At 35.2% G+C, this 20334-nt stretch overlaps 1 protein-coding gene and 1 long non-coding RNA gene across 7 annotated transcripts; one reads left to right on the top strand and one right to left on the bottom strand.

Annotated features, from left to right (window-relative positions):
• Nucleotides 1-6735: 6735 nt before the first annotated feature.
• Nucleotides 6736-14801, bottom strand: LOC127523770 (uncharacterized). Of its 6 annotated transcripts, none has more exons than XR_007932932.1 (7): nucleotides 13464-14801; nucleotides 13127-13303; nucleotides 11153-11430; nucleotides 10777-10939; nucleotides 9457-9541; nucleotides 8838-8925; nucleotides 6736-8748 (listed from the first exon to the last, which is right to left on the bottom strand). It is a non-coding gene; the product is annotated as an uncharacterized LOC127523770 (long non-coding RNA). The 6 variants fall into 6 exon arrangements; XR_007932931.1 differs by having other exon boundaries at nucleotides 13127-13279; nucleotides 13381-14800; XR_007932930.1 differs by having other exon boundaries at nucleotides 13131-13279; nucleotides 13464-14799.
• Nucleotides 14802-15253: 452 nt separating this feature from the next.
• LOC127523769 (mRNA decay activator protein ZFP36L2-A-like) lies at nucleotides 15254-18552 on the top strand. The gene is made up of 2 exons (XM_051914848.1): nucleotides 15254-15515; nucleotides 16126-18552. Exons 1-2 carry the CDS (start codon nucleotides 15474-15476, stop codon nucleotides 17221-17223), a joined length of 1140 nt encoding a protein of 379 aa, XP_051770808.1. The 5' UTR covers nucleotides 15254-15473; the 3' UTR covers nucleotides 17224-18552.
• The last annotated feature ends 1782 nt before the right edge of the window (nucleotides 18553-20334 follow it).

The raw sequence follows: 20334 nt of genomic DNA, 5'->3' as shown, positions 1-20334 counted from the left end.
ATTTTCCATTTTGTTTTTGTGAAACCCCTCTTCTTTAAGGCTCTCTCCTTTCTAATTTAACCCAAAATGGAAATCTGCACTGGAGCTGCAGTCACGTCTTTGTCAGCTGCACAATTTCTGGTGCAAGATGGCAAGGTTAAACGTCTCATCAGTTGTATTTGGTTGCCAGGCAGTGGTCAAAAACATTTCCGACAACAGCCATTCAGAAGTACTCCGGATATTAGGGCTCGTGACGAGATGTTTTGTCAGATTGGGGTCTTTTATTTGATGTTTGAATTATAACATGTTGTCAGTTGAGTCAGTTAAAGAGAGAATGTTCCTTTCATTCGGCTGGGGACTAATTGAGGATACAACACACTATTTATTTTGAAACCAATATTTTTAATGGAAACACATATTTGAATGGCACTGACATACACTTTTTCCTCATTAGCAGAGTTTAATTCTTGCACAGCATTTAGATGGTTCTGTGTGCATGTGTGGGCTTTAGATCCTCACAGACAATGTGCTAGAGCTGGGATTACATTCATGTCACGCCAAGATTATTCTCCTTGCCTTATCCTTGCAGAAATATGATTATTATTGTCATTGTCATTTTGCGTTATTCCTGTTTATAGTGCGATTAAGTCCGGTCTTATTAATGAAAAACTCATCGGATGTCAGCTCCTGCTCATGCAGGATAAGAAAATGTTTATGAGACAGAGGGTAAAGCTGGGAAAGGTCTCTGAGAGATTTGCGACGTTTAAATACATGCCAGGGCTGAATAATTCTGTCTGCATGGATCAGAGATTCAAGTTTACAAGATAAGCTATCATGGGCGTCTCAGGACAGGGTTGCACAGACTGAAGTCTCACTTCTGCAGCACATGCTCTCTGTACTTGCACTCACAGTGCAAGTCTGTTCTTTCACGTCAGAAAGCAGTGCGGTCACATCCAAAGATTCTGTGTGTTTATATTGTTTGAATATGAATCAGACATGGTATAGCAATGGCCAAAACACTGCAAAAAATGAATGAATTTCTTTGTATTATTTAACAAAAGATCAAACCATATATATATATATATATATATATATATATATATATATATATATATACATACATACACACACACACACACACAATATATATAATTAAAATATATAATATATTATATATAATTAAAAAGTATACTTATACATATTGTACTATTATTTATCTACAATAAATTTCATAATTAGCTATATATAATATATTTATATTATATATAATTATATGAAATATAAATGTTTTTATATTTTATAATCTTACATATGAAATATTATTTTAAAACATTATTTTATATGTAATATAAAACTATTATAATATTATTCACAAGTTTTTAGACATTTAAGTAATACTTAAATTTGAATTTGTAATGTATGTGTGTGTATACATATATATTTCAAAAATATATATTATTTACACAGGCTATATCATGTTTTAATTATGAAGATAAAATGATAAAAACAAACATATTTCTATATATTTTATGTATTATTAATCTATATTATATTTAATATAATTATATATATATAAAATTGTATATATATATATATATGTGTGTGTGTGTGTGTGTGTATGTATATATATATATATATATATATATATATATATATATATATTTAAATTATAAAAATAAAATTGTAAAATTTTAATTGTAATAATTCTATGAAATATTATGTTTTAATATATTTTATAATTGTATATATTAAATATCATTATAAATATCAATAGAAAAAAGTATTATTAAGCGGACATTTTGGACATTTAATACATACTTGAATTTAATTCATACAATTTGTTGTGTGTGTGTGTGTGTGTGTGTGTGTGTGTGTGTCTTTGTGTGTGTCTAAAACTGTTGTGATGGTGTTTTTATTTATGTGTGGTACAGATTTAAAGTTTCATTTGAGCAACAACAGCATTGTTGAGGGATTCTTAATTTGCACCAGTTTAATTTGTAAAGTGCCAGTGATTCCCATGATCCTCTTCTCTTGTGGTTCTCATCTCTGATTGCTCAAACCCTGATTTGGCTTCTTCTTATAAGAATATCAGACCCCATGCTATAAAAAGACAGTGGAGGCATTATCGTCTTATAAAACGGATTCAGAAACAAATTAAAAATTGTCATGTCTAATCTTCTTTGACCAAAAGTACCAAGTGCAAGTGGTACATGTTCCTAAATCTGTGGCCTGATCCAAGTTGTTTACAGTGCTAAGCCTTAGGAGGGATCTGGTTGCTCATAAATCTGGGGCTCCGATTATGTCACAGCGGAGACGAGACACAAAGCCACACTCTCATTTTCACTTCCTCCTGACCAGGAGACATATATTTAGGTCAGATATATAGCCTGTTTGTCCCTGTACATATGCAACTCTATATACTGCTGTCTAATGCACATATACACTCACTGAAGCTGTCCAAACAGAATAAAACTGCATGGAGCTATTTGGAAAAAAAAAAAAAAAATGTAAAAAGGGAGGAAAAAAATCAAGGTTTTGTATAGTTTTGATGTTACATACTAGCAAAATAACTATTTAAAGAAACCTGAAGAAATACTGTTTTTAAAATCATGTCTGTATCAATACCACCAAATCATGGCCTTAAATAATCCAATGTTTGCATAACATTTTTAAAATTTATAATGAGAAATAAGTATTTGTAGTCATTAAACATTTACTTATTTATCTCTTAAGCTCACTTGAAATGGTTATATATCATTAGATGACATTATGGAGACTTGGGCCCTGTTTACACCTGGTATTAAGATTTGTTTTGGTTGATTGGATCACAAGTGGACTAACTTTTTAACTAACTTTTTGGCTGTAAATGTACACAACATTGGTGCCCGAAAACGCAAATTTTTGAAAATAGGTTTTAACGTGCAAGTTTTTGAAAACTTGTCACCTGTACATGAAAAACGCAAAGAAAAAACTGTACCCTAAAATGTTTTGAGCTTGTCCACTTTCTACCACTTCCAGAGGTGGTTGAAGATGTAAACGCTCATGTGTTCGAACAGCCACAAAAAACCACCTACTCTCCACCTCCACCTCCTAGTGCCTATTTAAACTTTTTCAGCTAAAGACCCAAGTTTAGTTTGAAGACAAAAAAATGTACCAAGCACAATGTTCTCTCCATTCCTGATTTCTAACACACACTCACCGAGTTCGTTGTGATCTTGCGGCTATCAGAGCAGAAACAAAAACTGCTGTACATTAGATGGGAATCATTTCGTCCAGATCGAAAGATCTGAAAAAGCCCATACATTTACCCATCCACAGACCCCTCCCCTCAAAAAAATCAGGACAGGTTGAAAGTGGACAAAAAAGACAGATTAAAACACCAGGTGTAAATGGGAATGTCCCTGCATCCCAGTGGGCATACTATCCATCCTAAATAGCATGAGAGATTAGAATGAGTGTGTCCCAAAGCATATGTGTTTAAAAGAGTATGGCAAAAGTCCCCGTATGGTCTACTATATTAAGTGTTGGTTTATGCACATTCTAATGGCTAATATTGCCCACAACCCATTGCGCTTTGGAGGAGAATTTGATTCAAAACTACAAACATGAATAAAAACATGTTAGAAAACTACAATCATGGCAGATATGTGTGACCGATAGTTAAGGAGAGTGGTTTAGATTAAGGGGTTTGAGTAACTAATAATCAACATTTAACCTGATGAAAAATCATTTATTCAATGTTATCCATTATATTTCATCTGCAACAACAATGTGAACTATTATAAAGATAGCTTTGGCCATTAACTTTTTTAAATGCATCATTATGCAAGCACATGAGAGTTCTCCGCATGAAAGACCCACTACTGACAGATCAACATGCTACTACATTTCTCTCCAATACGGAAGGAAATAAAAAATAAATTAAATAAAATGTGGAGGATGTTAACTGTGACAAGATGATTGACGGTGACCAGTTTAAGTCCGCTAAAGATACAATTTTATGACGTGACAGTATACTGCTACACACTCAAATGTATGTACTTTTTCTTTACAGAAAGACTAGGTACTTTTAAGGCGTAGTATAAGTAAGCGAAATGGGACACGGCATGTCTCGTCTACTCGTCTACTTGTGATCTGATCGACCAAAACGCATCTTAATACCAGGTGTAAACAGGCCCTAGGAAGTCTGACAGCAGTTTCTTGATGATGGCACATTCATACGGCTTCTGTTCGGTATAATATTGTTTTTAAAAGGACAATGTCAAGTAAATGAGCAGATAATATTTTTCAAATCTAACATTTTTCCACACTTTCTTTGAAATTGTTTAATTTGGAAACAGAATCATCTTGATGGGTGGGCTCTGCAAATAGTTTTGAAAGCAGCCACAAAGTCTTCATTTTGCCCCGATTTTGTATGTTGTACCTAAGATGGATTGTGTATGTTTATGTGTTTGAATAAGGCATAATATACAGTAGCCCCAAAAAGTATTTGGTCAGTTAACCCACACTTAAAAGTGTATGAATTATTTCCTTACATCCTTACATTCATTTTGATGAAAGAAAGCACAAGCAAAACATTTAAAATAAAATAATATATTTTAAATAATATTTAAAAACAACAATAATACTAATATATCATAAACAGCAGAAATATCATTTTTTTTATTAAATAATATAACATTTTCTGTTTATTCAAAACTATATTATTGTCTTTTAATAAATGCAAATAAATGAAAAGATATTTTCCTTCCTTACACTTTCTTTGACATGAATTGTTTGACATGAAAACACACTCATCTTAATGAATTAGTTTAATTCTTCAACTGGTTTTGAAAGACATGGTATCCATAACTCATTTTGTGTGGGGTGATCATGGTCCATATGTGTGTTTGTTTGCATGTCTATTCATGTATTTACATAAGGGAGCCATGTTAAGCAACCCCATTTTAATTACTGGACAGGATAAACATACATGTTTGACACACAGTGCACCCCAGCTCTGCTCTTTTTTTAAATGCTCTGAAGAAGCAGCTGAACTGAGCAGCGCAGAGGCTTACTGAATGATTACAGAGATTGCTGGTGCCATCCAGAGCCCACTGGAACACACGGGTCAAGTGGCCTGGCAGCAGGACGAGATTTTTCTTGGGATTGTGTGGAATTATACCGAGTATTAATTCAGGTCTCTGCAGGATTCTGTGGGAGGCGACGGCTGGCCGGTCGTTACGGCGATGATAAGGATAAGGAGCAGCTGCTGATGCTCAGTTCAGCAACCCGATTAATCCGCTGAGACTCTGTATTAAAAAATAAGGCACAGAGCAAGTTTGATTGAGACTTAAGCTCAGGGAAAAATGAAGGGATCTGGATGCTGCATTTATGGGGGGGAGAGAGAGAGGACAACTGGCTTGTTCCAAAAGCTGTTAAGATGGGATGAATCCAGAACACTGGATATATCTCTAGTTTCATCATAAAAAAAACACTCCCTAATCTATATTTGAGATGTACTGGATCTTTATCTGGGAAAGATTATTCTTTCCATGATATTTAAGTTAAATAACACATTGTATATGGTTTTGTACTGTTCCCTAAGCAGCTTGGCAACAGCTTAGCTGAGGAATGTGTTAGAGCATATTTAGAGCAAAGCAAATGGAATAATAAGAATGGAAATTGCAGCGTATCAGATAAAATCCTGTTTTTTATGTAGTTTTGGACAGAATCTCAGTGTATTAAAGAAACATTATGGATTCAATACAAGTTAAGCTGTCAATTGACAGTTTTTATGGTATAATGTTGATTACCACAAAATATTAATTTCCACTTCTCCCTCATTTTATTAAAAAAAAAAAAAAAACTGGGTTACTGTGTGACAGTACATTACATTTTCTGTCAAGTCATATTTAATTTTACAACTTTGTTACCATGACAATGCATTGTCATAAGCCTAAAATAAGTCAAACTTATTTAAGCAGCATTACAGCTCAAATACTACTTCTATTACTGAATACTGCTTTTAAAATCCTCCAAAAATTGACCTTTGCCATAACCCTTTTTTAAAAACGGGAATTTTTTTTATTTTTTGGTAATAGGCATTATACCATAAATGCTGTCTTTAACTAAACCTGGAAGTGCAAATAGCGAGAAATGCTATTTACACTAAGTGAAAATAGCATATTTTCTTAGTGATAGATGCTATTTACACTAAGTAAATATATTGCAATATATTCTATTCGCACTAAGTAACAATAGCAGTATTTCCTTAGCGAAATGCTATTTACACTTGGTGAAAATAGCGATATATTCTATTTACACCATGTAAAAGTATCAGTTCTTTGCAATAAGAGTAAATAGTAATTAGATGCTATCTATACTTTATATTGGCAGATACTATTTGCACCTCAATATTTTTGTAGTTTTTTAACAGGATGCAATAATATCATAGAGACATTGGTGGACGGAGCTAGTGTAAATAGCGTTTGCCAACAAGGGACGCTATTTGCACTTAGTGTAAATAGACACTCCGAAAAAGGCAATGATTTTACGATACTGTTCAGTTTATTTAAAAATCATTTTCATTTAACACCACTGTATTAGGTTTCTCATTCAAACACAAATGCATTGTGTTAAACTGACTTGAAACAGTTGCGTTTTGGCACAACTCAATATTTTCATTTTGAAAGACCATGTTTCAATTAAGTAAGCCAAAAATAACATTTGATGCTTGTTCAATTTACTTAAGCAAATTAAGTTAACCCAACACGATTCTTTTCAATCACTTTATTTAATCCATTTGAGTTGAGAGTACATAAATGATTTTAGTTGTGTTAAAATAGCATTATAGAAACTAGGAACAGGATTTCCCCTTCCGATCATGCTTTGCACAGGGCTGGATAGGGAGAGTAAATATTAAAATAAAATGTTATGAAATAAAGTGTTGTTAATGTTTAATGTTCTTTTATGCTTGTATTTAAAAGAGTTTCTGGAATGTTAGTGTTTTTGGAGGTTACCATTGTGGTGAAGTGTTAGACCATGTGCTTGGGGTGAGGACCTGCTAACAACAATTAAAGTTGTTTTAATAATAAAAACAACTACTTTGGGCATGCCATGGATATAACAAAACCACCTAACAATAAGAGTCTTTACAGAGTAAAGGTTTTGTAAAAGGTTTTCTTGTTAGATAACATTTGTAAAGGTTGTAAAAATAGTTCTTGAACACATTCACTAAATAAAATAATCAATTAAACTGGATTACTTGTTTTAATTTTTGTTTGATATTAATTTTAGGATTATTAAACTTAATCGTTTTGGACAAAATTAAGAATGTTAACCTGACTAAATGGCATTGAATTAACCTTATGTAATATACTGAAATACACAATGTTAATTAAATGTAGTAACAACCCAGTTACGTGGAACCTGTTGACATAAAAAAGTTAAGTAAATTCAATGTATAATTTTTTTTTAGTGTATTTCTTTAAACTGGGTTAGATGCCAGTGGCTGTGAAGGAAAACGGTCTGGCACTGTGCAAACCCCCTATAATCCAACAAGCATAAATATACACATATAGACCACACACGCATAAACGCATCACTACCCTCCATCACTACTCTCCGAGCACACCATCCCCTCTCGCAGCTATGAATATTGAAGCGAAACACTAATAACAACATGTTTGCATTGTTGCGACTGCTCGGTCTGAATTATTTACTGGTGGACTCTTAATGTGACCACGTTGGGCTACAGACCAGCGCACAGCCTTTCCCTCAGTCAGCTCCGCTCTGCCATGTCACCTTGACCGTGTCACTACAGCTTAGGCGCAGACGGGGGTCAGAGTTCACTCTGCCAGGTTGCGTGAGTTTGCGAGGAGGTGAGGTCCAATCAAGCATGAGACAGCTTTTCACTTCCAGTGTCCGTTAGGGTGCCTCGGCCAACCAGCTCCCTCGCCCTGCACATTAATCCACTCAGCAGCATTAATGTGTCAAATGAAAGTTTTATGTGCCGAATAGTCAGCAAATAGTCACTGCTTTTAAAGCACAAATAAGGCCAGGGTAAGCAGTTGTGTGAACATGGTTTGCATCTTTCTTTCTTTTTTTTTATTGTTTATACTGTGAGATATTTTTCAACTGTAGCTCACACCAACTTGAGATGTTTCTTCAAACTCATTTATGACCAGCACCAAAAAATGTTGACGTGCAAAATTTTTCAAAAAAAAAAAAAAAAAAAAAAGATTTCTAATTTACACCTGGTAATAAATTGAAAACTTTAGCATTTTGAAAAATGTAAAACAAAGTATATTATTATTATTGTAAATAATCATTAATATTATTATGCTTTATTTATTTAATTAATTAATGTTTCAGATTCTGCACTATTTCTAGGTAATAGTGGTAATAAATTGAAAATCGTAGTATTCAAAAAAAATGTCAAACAAAAAACATTATTATAGAAAATTATATCTGTTAATATTATACTTTATTTAATAAATATTTCAAATTCTGCACTATTTCTAGGTAATACTGGTAATAAATTGAAAATTTTACGTTTGTGAAAAAAAAGTAAAACAAAGAACATTATTATATTATTATTGCGAATAATATTCATTAATATTACTATATTTGTATTTATTTTTAATAAATATTTCAGATTCTGCACCATGTAGTTAATAGTGAGTATTGTTAAAGGTTAGTCATTTCTGTCATTAATTACTCACCTTCATGTTGTACCAAACCGTACCAAACTTCATTCATCTTCGAAACACTTCAGATTATTTTCCACTGAGAAAAAAAAAAACAAAGTATCCACTTGATATTGATTATTGGCCAGCTCCTGCGTCAACATCACGTGCATGTGTCGTGCTGCTCACATGTACAGCGTCGGCCAATACTGAGCCGTCGTTCAGACGTAAACACGGAAGAGCTGCACTGCGTTCACTACATCAACAGCGTAGGAGACTGACAGGGGAGAGAAGAAATTGTTGAATAAAGTCATTATTTTTGTTTTGTTTTTGCACACAAAAAGTATTCTCGTCATTTCATAGCATTAAGGTTGAACCACTGTAGTCACGAGGACTATTTTAACAAAGTCTTTAATAACTTTCTGGACCTCAAAATGTGCAATGACCTTGCTGCCTATGTGTGGATTAGATACCCTTGGATTTCATCAAAAATATCTTCATTTGTGTTCTGAAGATGAACAAAGGTTTTACAGGTGTAGAACGACATGAGGGTGAGTACTTAATGACAGAAATTTCATTTTTGGGTGAACTAACCCTTAAAAATAAAAAGTTTTAGGAGTTCTAAAATTTTTAAACAAAGAATATTATTATATTAATATTATGTAAATAATATCCATTAATATTACTGTATTTCCATGTATTTATTTAATAAATATTTCATACTTTGATATTAAATATTTCATATCTAGGTAACTAATCAAATAAGTAATTATGTGACATTGATCATATGAACTCCTACTGTACATACAGATGTTCTTCCGTTCTTCCATCTTCCCTGCTCACTGGATCATTGGGATCATCAGGTTCGTGGAGTTCATGCAGCTCCAGTGCAGCTGTTATTAAAGCAGAAGACAGATAAACCAAATAAAACATGACCTTTCAAATAGTAAGGACCACTGCAAAGTTTCTCACAAGCTATTTTTGACACATTTCACTATATTGTGAGGAAATCACAAATATAGCCAAACCTGTACACTTGTAGTTTATGAGGACCCACCCCTCCCCCCCATAGACATAATGGTTTTTATACTGTACAAACTGTATATTCTATCCCCCTACACTAACCCTACCACTAAACCCATCAAAGGAAACTTTTGCCATTTTTTTAATATCAAAATGTTTTTAAAGCCATTCGTTTACGACGTTTTAATAATACCCATGTCATTATACACTTTTGGGCCCTCGCGCACACACACACACACACTTTGATGTAAAAAGTGCCATACTGCCCTCTGGTGACCGATATAATATTGGCATGCAGATAACAGAATCAAAGATGTAATATTTTGATTAAAATTAATAATACATTCAAACTCTACCTGGAACATTGACCTTTATATTTTTAATTTTGACAATACTAGGGTTAACTTGCCAAATTTTAGCTGTGTCAGTTTTCTTATACATCAGATCAATATTCTTATTCTATTACAATAAATATATTACAGTAGTGTATAATATAATATAATTAGTACATTACAATAGTATATTAAATACAATATCTATATTACATTATTAACATATGCATTAATTCAAATATTTATACAATAATATCTTATAATAAAACAATTATAATACCATTTGTATGTACAAACCCATATTTCACACATTACGTATCAGAAATGGAATAAGACATGGGATATATTCAGCACCGTACCATATGCAGGCCGCACAAAGTGCGTCACAGACAGCATAAACAATTAAATCCGTTTCTTTCTCCCATAACACACGCTCTGTACCATATACATTCATTATCAGTCAACTAAATCTCTTTTCTTTTTGAAACAGAACTAATTGAACGACATACCTGTAATTAAGGGAAATAATCAGTGGAGCAACGGGGCGACAGCTTCTCCCACTCTGGTACACACTAAGCATACAATGCTAATTATAAGGGTTAACTTGCCCAAACATTTTAGCATGTGGATACACATTATCTCTTTAATTCTACACACCTTATCATTCTTCCTATAATTATATCATAATACCACAAAGCTGAATTAGCTAGTACAGTCTCACTCATTACTGTATTGATGTATATTATGTATGACCTTTTAAATGAAGTACATACTTTTATATGATGTAAAAGGAAGGAACTGCTTTGCAAGTTGTATTTCATCAGCAGAGGGCGTTGTAGTTCCAGCCATGACATTCATTTATCCAGTTTCCAAACCGCTTGTCCCCTTTAGGGTTGTGGGGATGCCGGAGCCCAGCGTCATAGACATGGAAACACCCTGGAAAAATGGCCAGTCCATCACAGGCCCATACATGTCAGGATGAAAAGATTTTGTGAATGACAATAAAAGTAATTACATATTATTATTTTCTCATTAAACCTCACAAATTGTCACAATAAAAATGATTCAAATAAGAAGCACACCAGTTAATATCATCATGCTAGAACAAGGACAGCTCACAAGCTTTAGATTTATAAGTGGTTCAGCTACCTTGACAATTTTCAATCAAACGACGTGCATACAGAGTGGCTGTTTTGTTCATCTCTCTTGTTGACGTATACAGAGACGCAAGGAGCTGGGCACACTTTGGGGTGTGGTGATGGTGTCTTCGATGGGGATGTCCAGGGCACCTCCTTCGGCTAGCGTAATGAAAGGCTGCCTGCCTGTGGCTAGGCCAATAGGGCACACTGAAGCCCAGAATACTAGCTCTGTGGCATGACCAGGAGGGAGGAACAGCACCAGTTTAGGAGAGACTCCCAAAATGTAATCTGAAAACAAGGTCAAGTGCATTAGATTAGTATAAATTTGACAAAAATTGATAAAATGCTAATAGAAAATTGTCAAATTAGTGAAAATGACAGTCAAAATGTATTTTTTTTTTATGTTTTCCTCCTCCCAATATTCTTTGTTAAATATTTTCTTATTTATTATTTAAAAATTTTTTACATTTACCATAAAATTGACATGAAATCTGGCTAATATCAAAATTCGATAAAATGCTAATAGAAAATTGTCTTATGAGTGAAAATGACAGTCAAAATGTATTTTTATAATGTGTTTTCCTAATGTTTAATATTCTTTGTTAAATTTTATTATTTAAATATTTTTTATATTTACCATAAAATTTACATGAAATTAAGCTAAAAACAAAATTTGATAAAATGCTAATAGAAAGTTGCCTTATGAGTGAAAATGACAGTCAAAATGACAAAATGTATTTTTATAATGTGTTTTCCTAATGTTTAATATTCTTTGTTAAATTTTATTATTTAAATATTTTTTATATTTACCACAAAACTGACATGAAATCTGGCTAAAAACAAAATTCAGTAAAATGCTAATAGAATATTTTCTTATGAGTGAAAATGACAGTCAAAACGACAAAAAAATGTCTTTTCCTCCTTTTTTATATCCTTTGTTAAATATTTCCTTATTATTTAAATAATTTCATATTTTCCATAAAATTGACATGAAATCCATCTTAAATGATATGCTAATATATAATTATCCTGAGTGAAAATTCTTTTTTTACAAAGTGTTTTCCTTCTTTTTAATATTCTTTGTTAAATATGTCCTTATTTAGTATTTACATATTTGTATATTAGCCATAAAATTGACATGAAATCTGGCTAAAAACAAAATTCAATAAAATGCTAATATAAAATTGTTTTGAGTTACAATTAGCAAAATGACAATCTATTTTTTATAATGTGTTTTCCCCCTTTTTATTATTCTTTGTTAAACATTTCCTTATTTATTATTTAAATAATTTCATATTTGCTATAAAATTGACATGAAAACTGGCTAAAAATAAAATTCAATAAAATGCTTATAGGAAAATTGTTTTATGAGTGAAAATGATAGTTAAAATGACTAAATATATTTTTTATAATGTGTTTTCCTCCTTCATATTATTTTTTTGTTAAATAATTTTTAAAAAATACCTTATTTATTATTTAAATAATTTCATATTTTCCATAAAATTGACATGAAATCCATCTTAAATGATACACTAATATAAAATTATCCTGTGAGTGAAAATTCTTTTTTTTTACAAAGTGTTTTCCTCCTTTTCAATATTCTTTGTTAAATATGTCCTTATTTAGTATTTACATATTTGTATATTAGCCATAAAAGTGTTAGGAAAATTGTTTTATGAGTGAAAATGATAGTTAAAATGACTAAATATATTTTTTATAATGTGTTTTCCTCCTTCATATTATTTTTTGTTAAATAATAAAAAATACCTTATTTATTATTTAAATAATTTCATATTTACCATAAAATGAAACATGAAAATCCGGCTACAAAGTATCTTAAATGAACCTCAAGGTCAATGTAAGCATATAAAAATAGGGGGGGAAAAAACCTGGCTAAAAAAGAATATTGCCACAGAGGAGACGCCTCTGACGATAATAACACATAGGAGCAAGTTGTGCTTAGTAGTAAGCGAGCGGCACAGACCGACCCAAACCGGTCTCATCTCCGTGCAGGGCCCTGGGTGCTGCAGCAGATGGAAGCTGGGGTTAAATTCAGCTCTGGGTGTAACCGTACATAAACAAGCTGAGCAGACCTCAAACATGGCTTCTGGATGCACTACGGCCTGTTGGGAAGTTCCTGGGTCGAAAACAAGGGCCCGATCTGTCAGTATTTTCAATGAGAGATCAATAGACAATGTTCAGCAAAGAATATAGGATAATATGAGGGGTTACATGAACCTGCGGCAGACATCAGCAGCATCTTCAAACCATAACAGTCTGGTCAGCAACAGTACAGTCAGAGAAAGAATATTTAACATTACCAGTGTCGTCGTGGAAGACAAGAAACGTTCCTTTATGGGCCGTCCTCTCTAGGGGTCGCCTTGGATACGTATTGTGGACATCACAAAGAAGTCAGTGTACAGTCCTGTGCAGACGCCTTGGCAGCCGCTCTGGCCATAGTAGCGATGTTCCCTCTCTGTGCAATGATGTAATGTTTTGGAATGATCGGAGCAGCTCAGCGAGAACTGGAGTCAGAGTAATGGATGAGTGGTTTCTGTGGTCAGAGTTTTGTTTGAGAGTTTTCTTCTTTTTATTTTTTGATGGGTTGATTCTGTTGTCCATGGACCACGGCAGATCTAAGGTTTGCACTTTGTGTGTAATTTAAAGCTCTAAATTGAGGGTTTGTAGCCAAGAACTGCATCTACTATGATTAGTGTTCTGCCACTTTCCTATCCACTATGAGCAGTTAATGTTTAGTTTATATACACAAGTTGAATCACGCAAAATAAGACGGTCCCTCTAACTCATGTAATGTATTACATAATAGATGAGTCTAATCATACATACAAACGGGATACCATTGTGGTGAGGACTGCTAAGAGAAACTGCCAATTTAAAAATGATGGGAATTTCACATGGACTGAACTTAAATAGCCACTGAACTAGAATCCCAAAAACAGATCCTGTACTATAGGCAGCTCTCCTTTCCATGAGTCAATGAGTTCAGTGTGGAAACAATGTTCCACTCAATGAAATAAAGCATACACGTAACCATTTGGGCAGGCAAAATTTTAATGGAATGGGTTTACTAGTCAAACTAGTGTTGATCAAAAGTGTTTCTTGAGCACAAAATCAGCATATTAGAATGATTTCTTCAGGATCACGTGACACTGAAGACTGGCCGCTGAAAATTCAGCTTTGTCATCACAGGAAAAAATAACATTTTGTAAATAGTTATTTTTAAATTGTAACATTTCACAATATTATTGAATGTTTTTACTGTAGTTTTGATTAAATAAAATCATGAGCTTAAGATACTTTTGATATTTAAAAAAAAAAAAAAAAAAAAAAACTCACCCCCCTGAGATATAGGCTAGTAAATTTTGTAACTGACACATTCTTATCTGACATCTGAAGCTGCACTGGTATATAGTGACATATCAGCATATCTTCATTTTTGTCTGTTATATTGCACATAAAAAGAGATAATCTGTTCCAAAACTGCAGTAGGCCTATTGTCAAGCAAACTTACTCTAACGGCACATCACATTTCAACATACAGGGGGCACTGTAGAGGACGCAAGACCTGAAATGTGTCTCAAATAAGGGAGACATCCAAAATGTGCAGTTCTGGGCCTAGGGTCCTCCATAACCAGGATTTATGCTGGTTTATTTATGCTCATTGCATTCAAGTTTTGAAATGGGAGAGCGTTCATGTGCAATTTTTTACCTAGGAAACTTGTATTTACGATAATACCGAAAGCACGTGAGGGCAGCATAAGAACCACTATATTAGGCTATGTAAAAATATGTAAACAACAATACAGAGTTAATGGCACATGTGTGCAAATTTTGGAAGTAGCTTTGTAACTAACTACTTAAAAATTCAGCCTTAAAAAGAAATAATCTATCAGACCTCACGCGGGGAGTTACATGAGGAGGAGAGGAGAATCTGATTTCAAGCAACTGAGTTCAATTTATGTAGCGCTGATTGTCTTGAGGCACGCAGTGCGCACTAGGGCTGCTGATGTCTAGAGGGGGAGTTACCGAAACCACGTGACTGGAAGGGCGGGGCTTCGGGCAGCACACTGTTGAAACTTTTTTCGAGCTCCGCCCTTTAACAGCTGCAACGCATTTATACACATGTGCAAACTTTGCCCATGTACGACACTCCCCAAAACCTGTGCGGCTCAACTCCAAAGAACTCCAGCGACCTCTCCAACTCCTTTTGAAGAAGCAAACCCCGTTCAGCCGTGGATTTCTCTGAGAACACAAGGATCCTTCTCGGTCCGAAAACTTTTTCCCCCCTGAGCTGGAACCCACTGTAAAAAATGTCTGCTTCGGTGCTGTCTTCCATATATGACTTCGACAGGGTAAGAGTTTATCTTTTAAAACGAGTACTAGAAGTGGTTTTAAATTCACTTCTGTTTGTTTTCTTTACTTATTTTGGTGTTTTGTTTAACTTGGTTTGTTTTCTCAATTTATCCGCGCTGGCAAACTTGTAACTTGAGAGCTCCATGTTTACTAAGTGTTACCACTCACTAGTCTTCTTCTGTGGCACATAACGCGCTAAAGGGGGACCGCGAGTAACGAGTTTTGTTTTTGTAACTGTTTTTTGCTCTATGTGTCACAAACTTTTCTATGATAATTACATATTGGAATTCAACAAATTAAGGTAATCCATTTCTTAGACACAAATTGTAAATTTAATGTCAAGACAAGCTGATTTAAATCATACCAGTTTTGTCATATAACATACACATTTTACTTTTCTCGAAGTTGTTTTTGGTCTTGTCAGTCTTTTATATATTTATATAATATTTATTTATTTATTTATTTATTTAATACTTCTGTCACCTCAGAAGGTTATGGTCATGTACAATAGTGATTTCACTCCTGTAGTTCATTTCTAATTGGTTAAACTTGTACCCCTAAACCTATTTGACATCCATGCTTAGGAATTCTCTGTTTGGTTTCTTTCAGGAAAAAGTCCCGAATTCAAATGCAATCTATCTCCACAATATGCTGGAAAAGAGGAATGTCGGGGTCCCATTTGCTGCTTCCAATACCAACAGCAACAGGTCTTTCGGTTATTTCAGGAGTAACTCGACAAACATGGACTTCAACATGAGCAACAGGCTCCAGATTGGTTTTGAGAGCTCAACACCTGCCTTCATGAATAAAGAAAATAAGTACAGAGACCGTGCGTTTAGTGACACGGGGGAACGCAGTCAACAACTTCAGGAAATCCTTCAGCAAAAGCCCGGCTCTCAGATCAACTCAACCCGCTACAAAACTGAACTCTGCAGACCTTTTGAGGAAAACGGCTCATGCAAGTATGGAGAAAAGTGTCAGTTTGCTCATGGCTATCACGAACTGAGAAACCTGTCCCGCCACCCGAAGTACAAAACTGAGCCGTGTCGCACATTCCACACTATCGGTTTCTGCCCGTATGGCCCCCGCTGCCACTTCATTCACAATGCAGATGAGCGCAGAGCTGCCACGAGTAACACTCAACCGAGGCTCAGCCGGGATATTGGTGTTCTGGGAGAGAAGGAGTCATCAAACCCATTCCTGAGACAGCGGGAAAGACCTAAGCTGCACCACAGCCTGAGCTTTTCCGGCTTCTCCAGCTCCCGCAGCAATGAGTCTATGTTGATTGACAACCCAACATCACGCACGCCCCCACCGCCCACCTGCGCACTCACTCCCAGTTCACCCTGTCTGAATGCGTTCACTTTCCCAGATCAGGATCTTAAGGCTTTTCTTGCCCCCATCATCCCTCAGACCCAAAACGCTTTTACCCATCAAACCAGCGGGGGCTTGTACGGTAACATCCAGACCAACACTTGCCCGCCATCGCCACCTTTCAAAATGAGCCACTTGCCCTCCATGCGTCCACTCTCAGAGTCTCCAGTGTTCGATTCTCCACCAAGCCCGCCGGATTCCCTCTCAGATCCCGAGGGGTACCTGAGCGGCTCTTGCTGTTCCTCCGGCACAATCAGTGGCTCGGAGTCGCCCAGTATGGACGCAAATAGACGTTTGCCAATCTTCAGCAGGCTGTCGATTTCAGACGATTGACTTGCTATTATTGTTATAGCCTTTTATCCAAGTAGTGCCAACATGAGTTTCAGGTCAAATATCGGTCTCAACCGTTGGTTTTCTCATGATTTTGTCATGATTGAGATGTGATTTATATATTTCTTTTCTCATTTTTTTTTTTTTTTTTTTTTTTTTCCTTACAATGACATACCAAGATGATGGCTTCAGCAGTCTAGAAAAATGCCTGTTTAGAAGTAAGTCTTGGGAAAACATTCCATAAGTTTGGAAGTGGTGTGAGAGCACAAGAACTGGGACTCATAAGTTGGCCATGGAATGTCACTGCAGATTTTTTTTTTTTTAACTGTGTGGTATCATTGCATCATGCTTTGAAATCTATTTAACTTATTTATTGTCATTTGAAAGTATAGCCTTCAAGGATAAATTGAGTCCATATGGTATTTATCAAATCTAAAGCAATACACTTATATTCCTGTTTAAATTGTGATCGCCAATATTAATCTGGAAACCGTTGGGTTTGTCTCACAATAATATATTTTTGTTAACTTGTCTATTTTACTGTAAATAGGTAAATAATTTAAGATTGTATGCTATTTATTTCGATTTTGTTTACTGTGTGTATCTATATTAAAAAGTGGGAGCGTCTGATGAGGTCACGCTGTGATTTCTTGTGCGGGAGGGAAGGGAGCGTCAGAGGATCTATGGGCATTTGTAGAATGTAGCCTGTCTTATGAGGTCTTTTTGGCCGTAAAGAACTAACTGACTTCACACCTATGAGTATGACTGTTTCTTTTTTTTTTTTTCTTTATCAACAATAACAACAACCAAAAAAAAAAAAAGTATCCATTTGCACACCGTTGCATGACGATTGCTGTCTAGTGCCAGAGAATGTAGCACTTTCCTATCTAGAGGTTAATAACTAGCTAATATGTCCCTGCTGGGGTTGAGGATCCCTCATAGTTTAACCTAATAAAGCAGTCGCTTTGGTGTATATCTAAAGCCAATCGAATTGAATGTAGCTCATAGATCAAGATGCCTTTCTTATGGTGAATGAGATGCTATTTCATTGTTTATTTTTTTACATTTAGATCATTCGATCGCACCATTCCTAATGAAAGATACTCTGCCTTTCAACTGAGCTTCTCTACACATGCTGACTGGGGATATTAAGTTTTGTAGTTGGTTAATAATGATTACTCTAACTTTTTTAGATGAAGTAAAGCAACACTGAATGTAATGAGTGAACGTCAGCTGGAGTTGGAGTGTGTATAGAAAGTTTGCAGAGTAAATTTGTACTGTATGTGTTTTTTTTAAATATAGAACTTCTAATAAAGGCATTTTTGAACAAGATATGGATGTTTTGAGGGGTTTTTATTCAGTAAACAATGGAATATATGAGTTGTTTATTGCTCAAGACATGGCATATTCTTGCAGCATCCTGTAAATTATTCTCTATTCTACTCTGTTTTCCCGCCCTCTTGCTTTTCTTTCAGGAAAAATAGCTACTACAATGTACTGGAGTTTGATTCTCCTCTCCTGGCAGAATGTTCAATAGAGGTCTGCTTTGTGTGAATGGCACAAAGTGAAGTACGAGGGTGGTGCAGTGGCCTTGCACGGTTAGAAGTGCAACAATGTCTAGTGTCTCAAAGGAGTCCTCACTGGAAATAACTGTTGGTTTATGCAGATGTGTTCCATATCATCATATAAAAGCAACTCTTACATGGTAGGCCAATATATGAAATTCTCTGGGTCTGTGCTTAAGGTAATAAATGGAATTAGGAAATCACAGCAGGCATGTGTATCAGTGTTAAGGGTCTGCTTGTGAAGATAAGGCGCTCTGCAAATATTTACATCCTAAGAACTTAGACAAAGCTGTTTAACTTAGAGGGTTCGTAATGTATGGCCTCTCACAAGCATATGTATGATAAGGTTGATAAACGCTCAAATGATTGCGTTAGCTTATATGTGAACATTTACTTAAACATGTCTGGATCCAATGTGCTTGTGTGTGAGAGTAGTGGGGGTCTTTTGCGTGTCAGTGTGCATGTGTAAAAGAAAGGTTGTCAGCCATTAATGAACCACATCTCACAAAAGCAGGAAACCACTCTGTTCGCTGATTAGGGACTCTTGGGAGCAGAGCTATTCCTCTTGGATATTTTCCATTACCCCTCTTTTGTGATTTATGTGGAGGCTTGAGGCACAGAGCCATTTTTTTTAGCTGTGCATACATACATTTTGTCAAACTTTGAATCAGAATAAATTATGTTCCTTGACAGTCATTACAAAAGCTAAAAAGATCTGTCTCTTGATTTATTATAATCTACGTTCATATAGTTCTCCACATAATACAAGACCACTTGTATAAAACCATATTTTGAGGAACAGGATTGCTGCATTAAAGGATAGAGGTCAGGCTCCACTTTGGCTCAAGCTTATCTTCAACAACTGAGCACCTGTGACAAACAAACCAACTGCTCTGTTCCTTTCCTGTTTTGTTGTCAGAAATGTGTGCTTGGTGCTAGTTTCAGTGCCTCCATGCACAAGGCAAGGAAGTCCCACCCTCCTCCTCCTCTTCCTCAAGTGCTGGAGTCTAAAAAGCACTAAGTGAACACTTCCTTCCTTGAGCAAACAGTCCTATACTCATAACCCCATGTGTTCTGCCTCTGCGGTAGCCGTATTGTCTTAAGCGTTATCTGAGAGCAACCAGGGGAAAGCCAACACAATATAGTTCAGTGAGTCATAAGAAAAGTTAGAGCACATCACATCCATAAACACAAATTCTGAGGGGTGTGGCGGGCTAAGACTTTACTGGCCTGATAAGGATATCGCCCCCCCTTGATTTAGTTTCCTCCAAGATGGGCTAGATTCCAATGGAGCAATAGTGATGCTTGGATTGAGACAAACTCCACCATATGGACTCGAAGGGACAGGAAATCTCTACAGTGGATGGATTCACTGGCATAATAGAATCAGGGACACAGAAATAAACCGTCAAGCATGATGAATCTGCCATGTCACACAGTACCCACAGTGCAAAACAATGAATTCAAAGACCCCTTAAAGAGCAACGCACTCAGTAGGGGTCTAAACTAAAGGAAATGAGAGGCCCATCTGGGATTTGAATCAAAATAC

The sequence above is a fragment of the Ctenopharyngodon idella genome, chromosome 12 (assembly GCF_019924925.1).
Source record: "Ctenopharyngodon idella isolate HZGC_01 chromosome 12, HZGC01, whole genome shotgun sequence".
Classification (NCBI taxonomy): Eukaryota; Metazoa; Chordata; class Actinopteri; order Cypriniformes; family Xenocyprididae; genus Ctenopharyngodon; species Ctenopharyngodon idella.
This window is presented reverse-complemented; position numbering and strand designations above follow the sequence as displayed.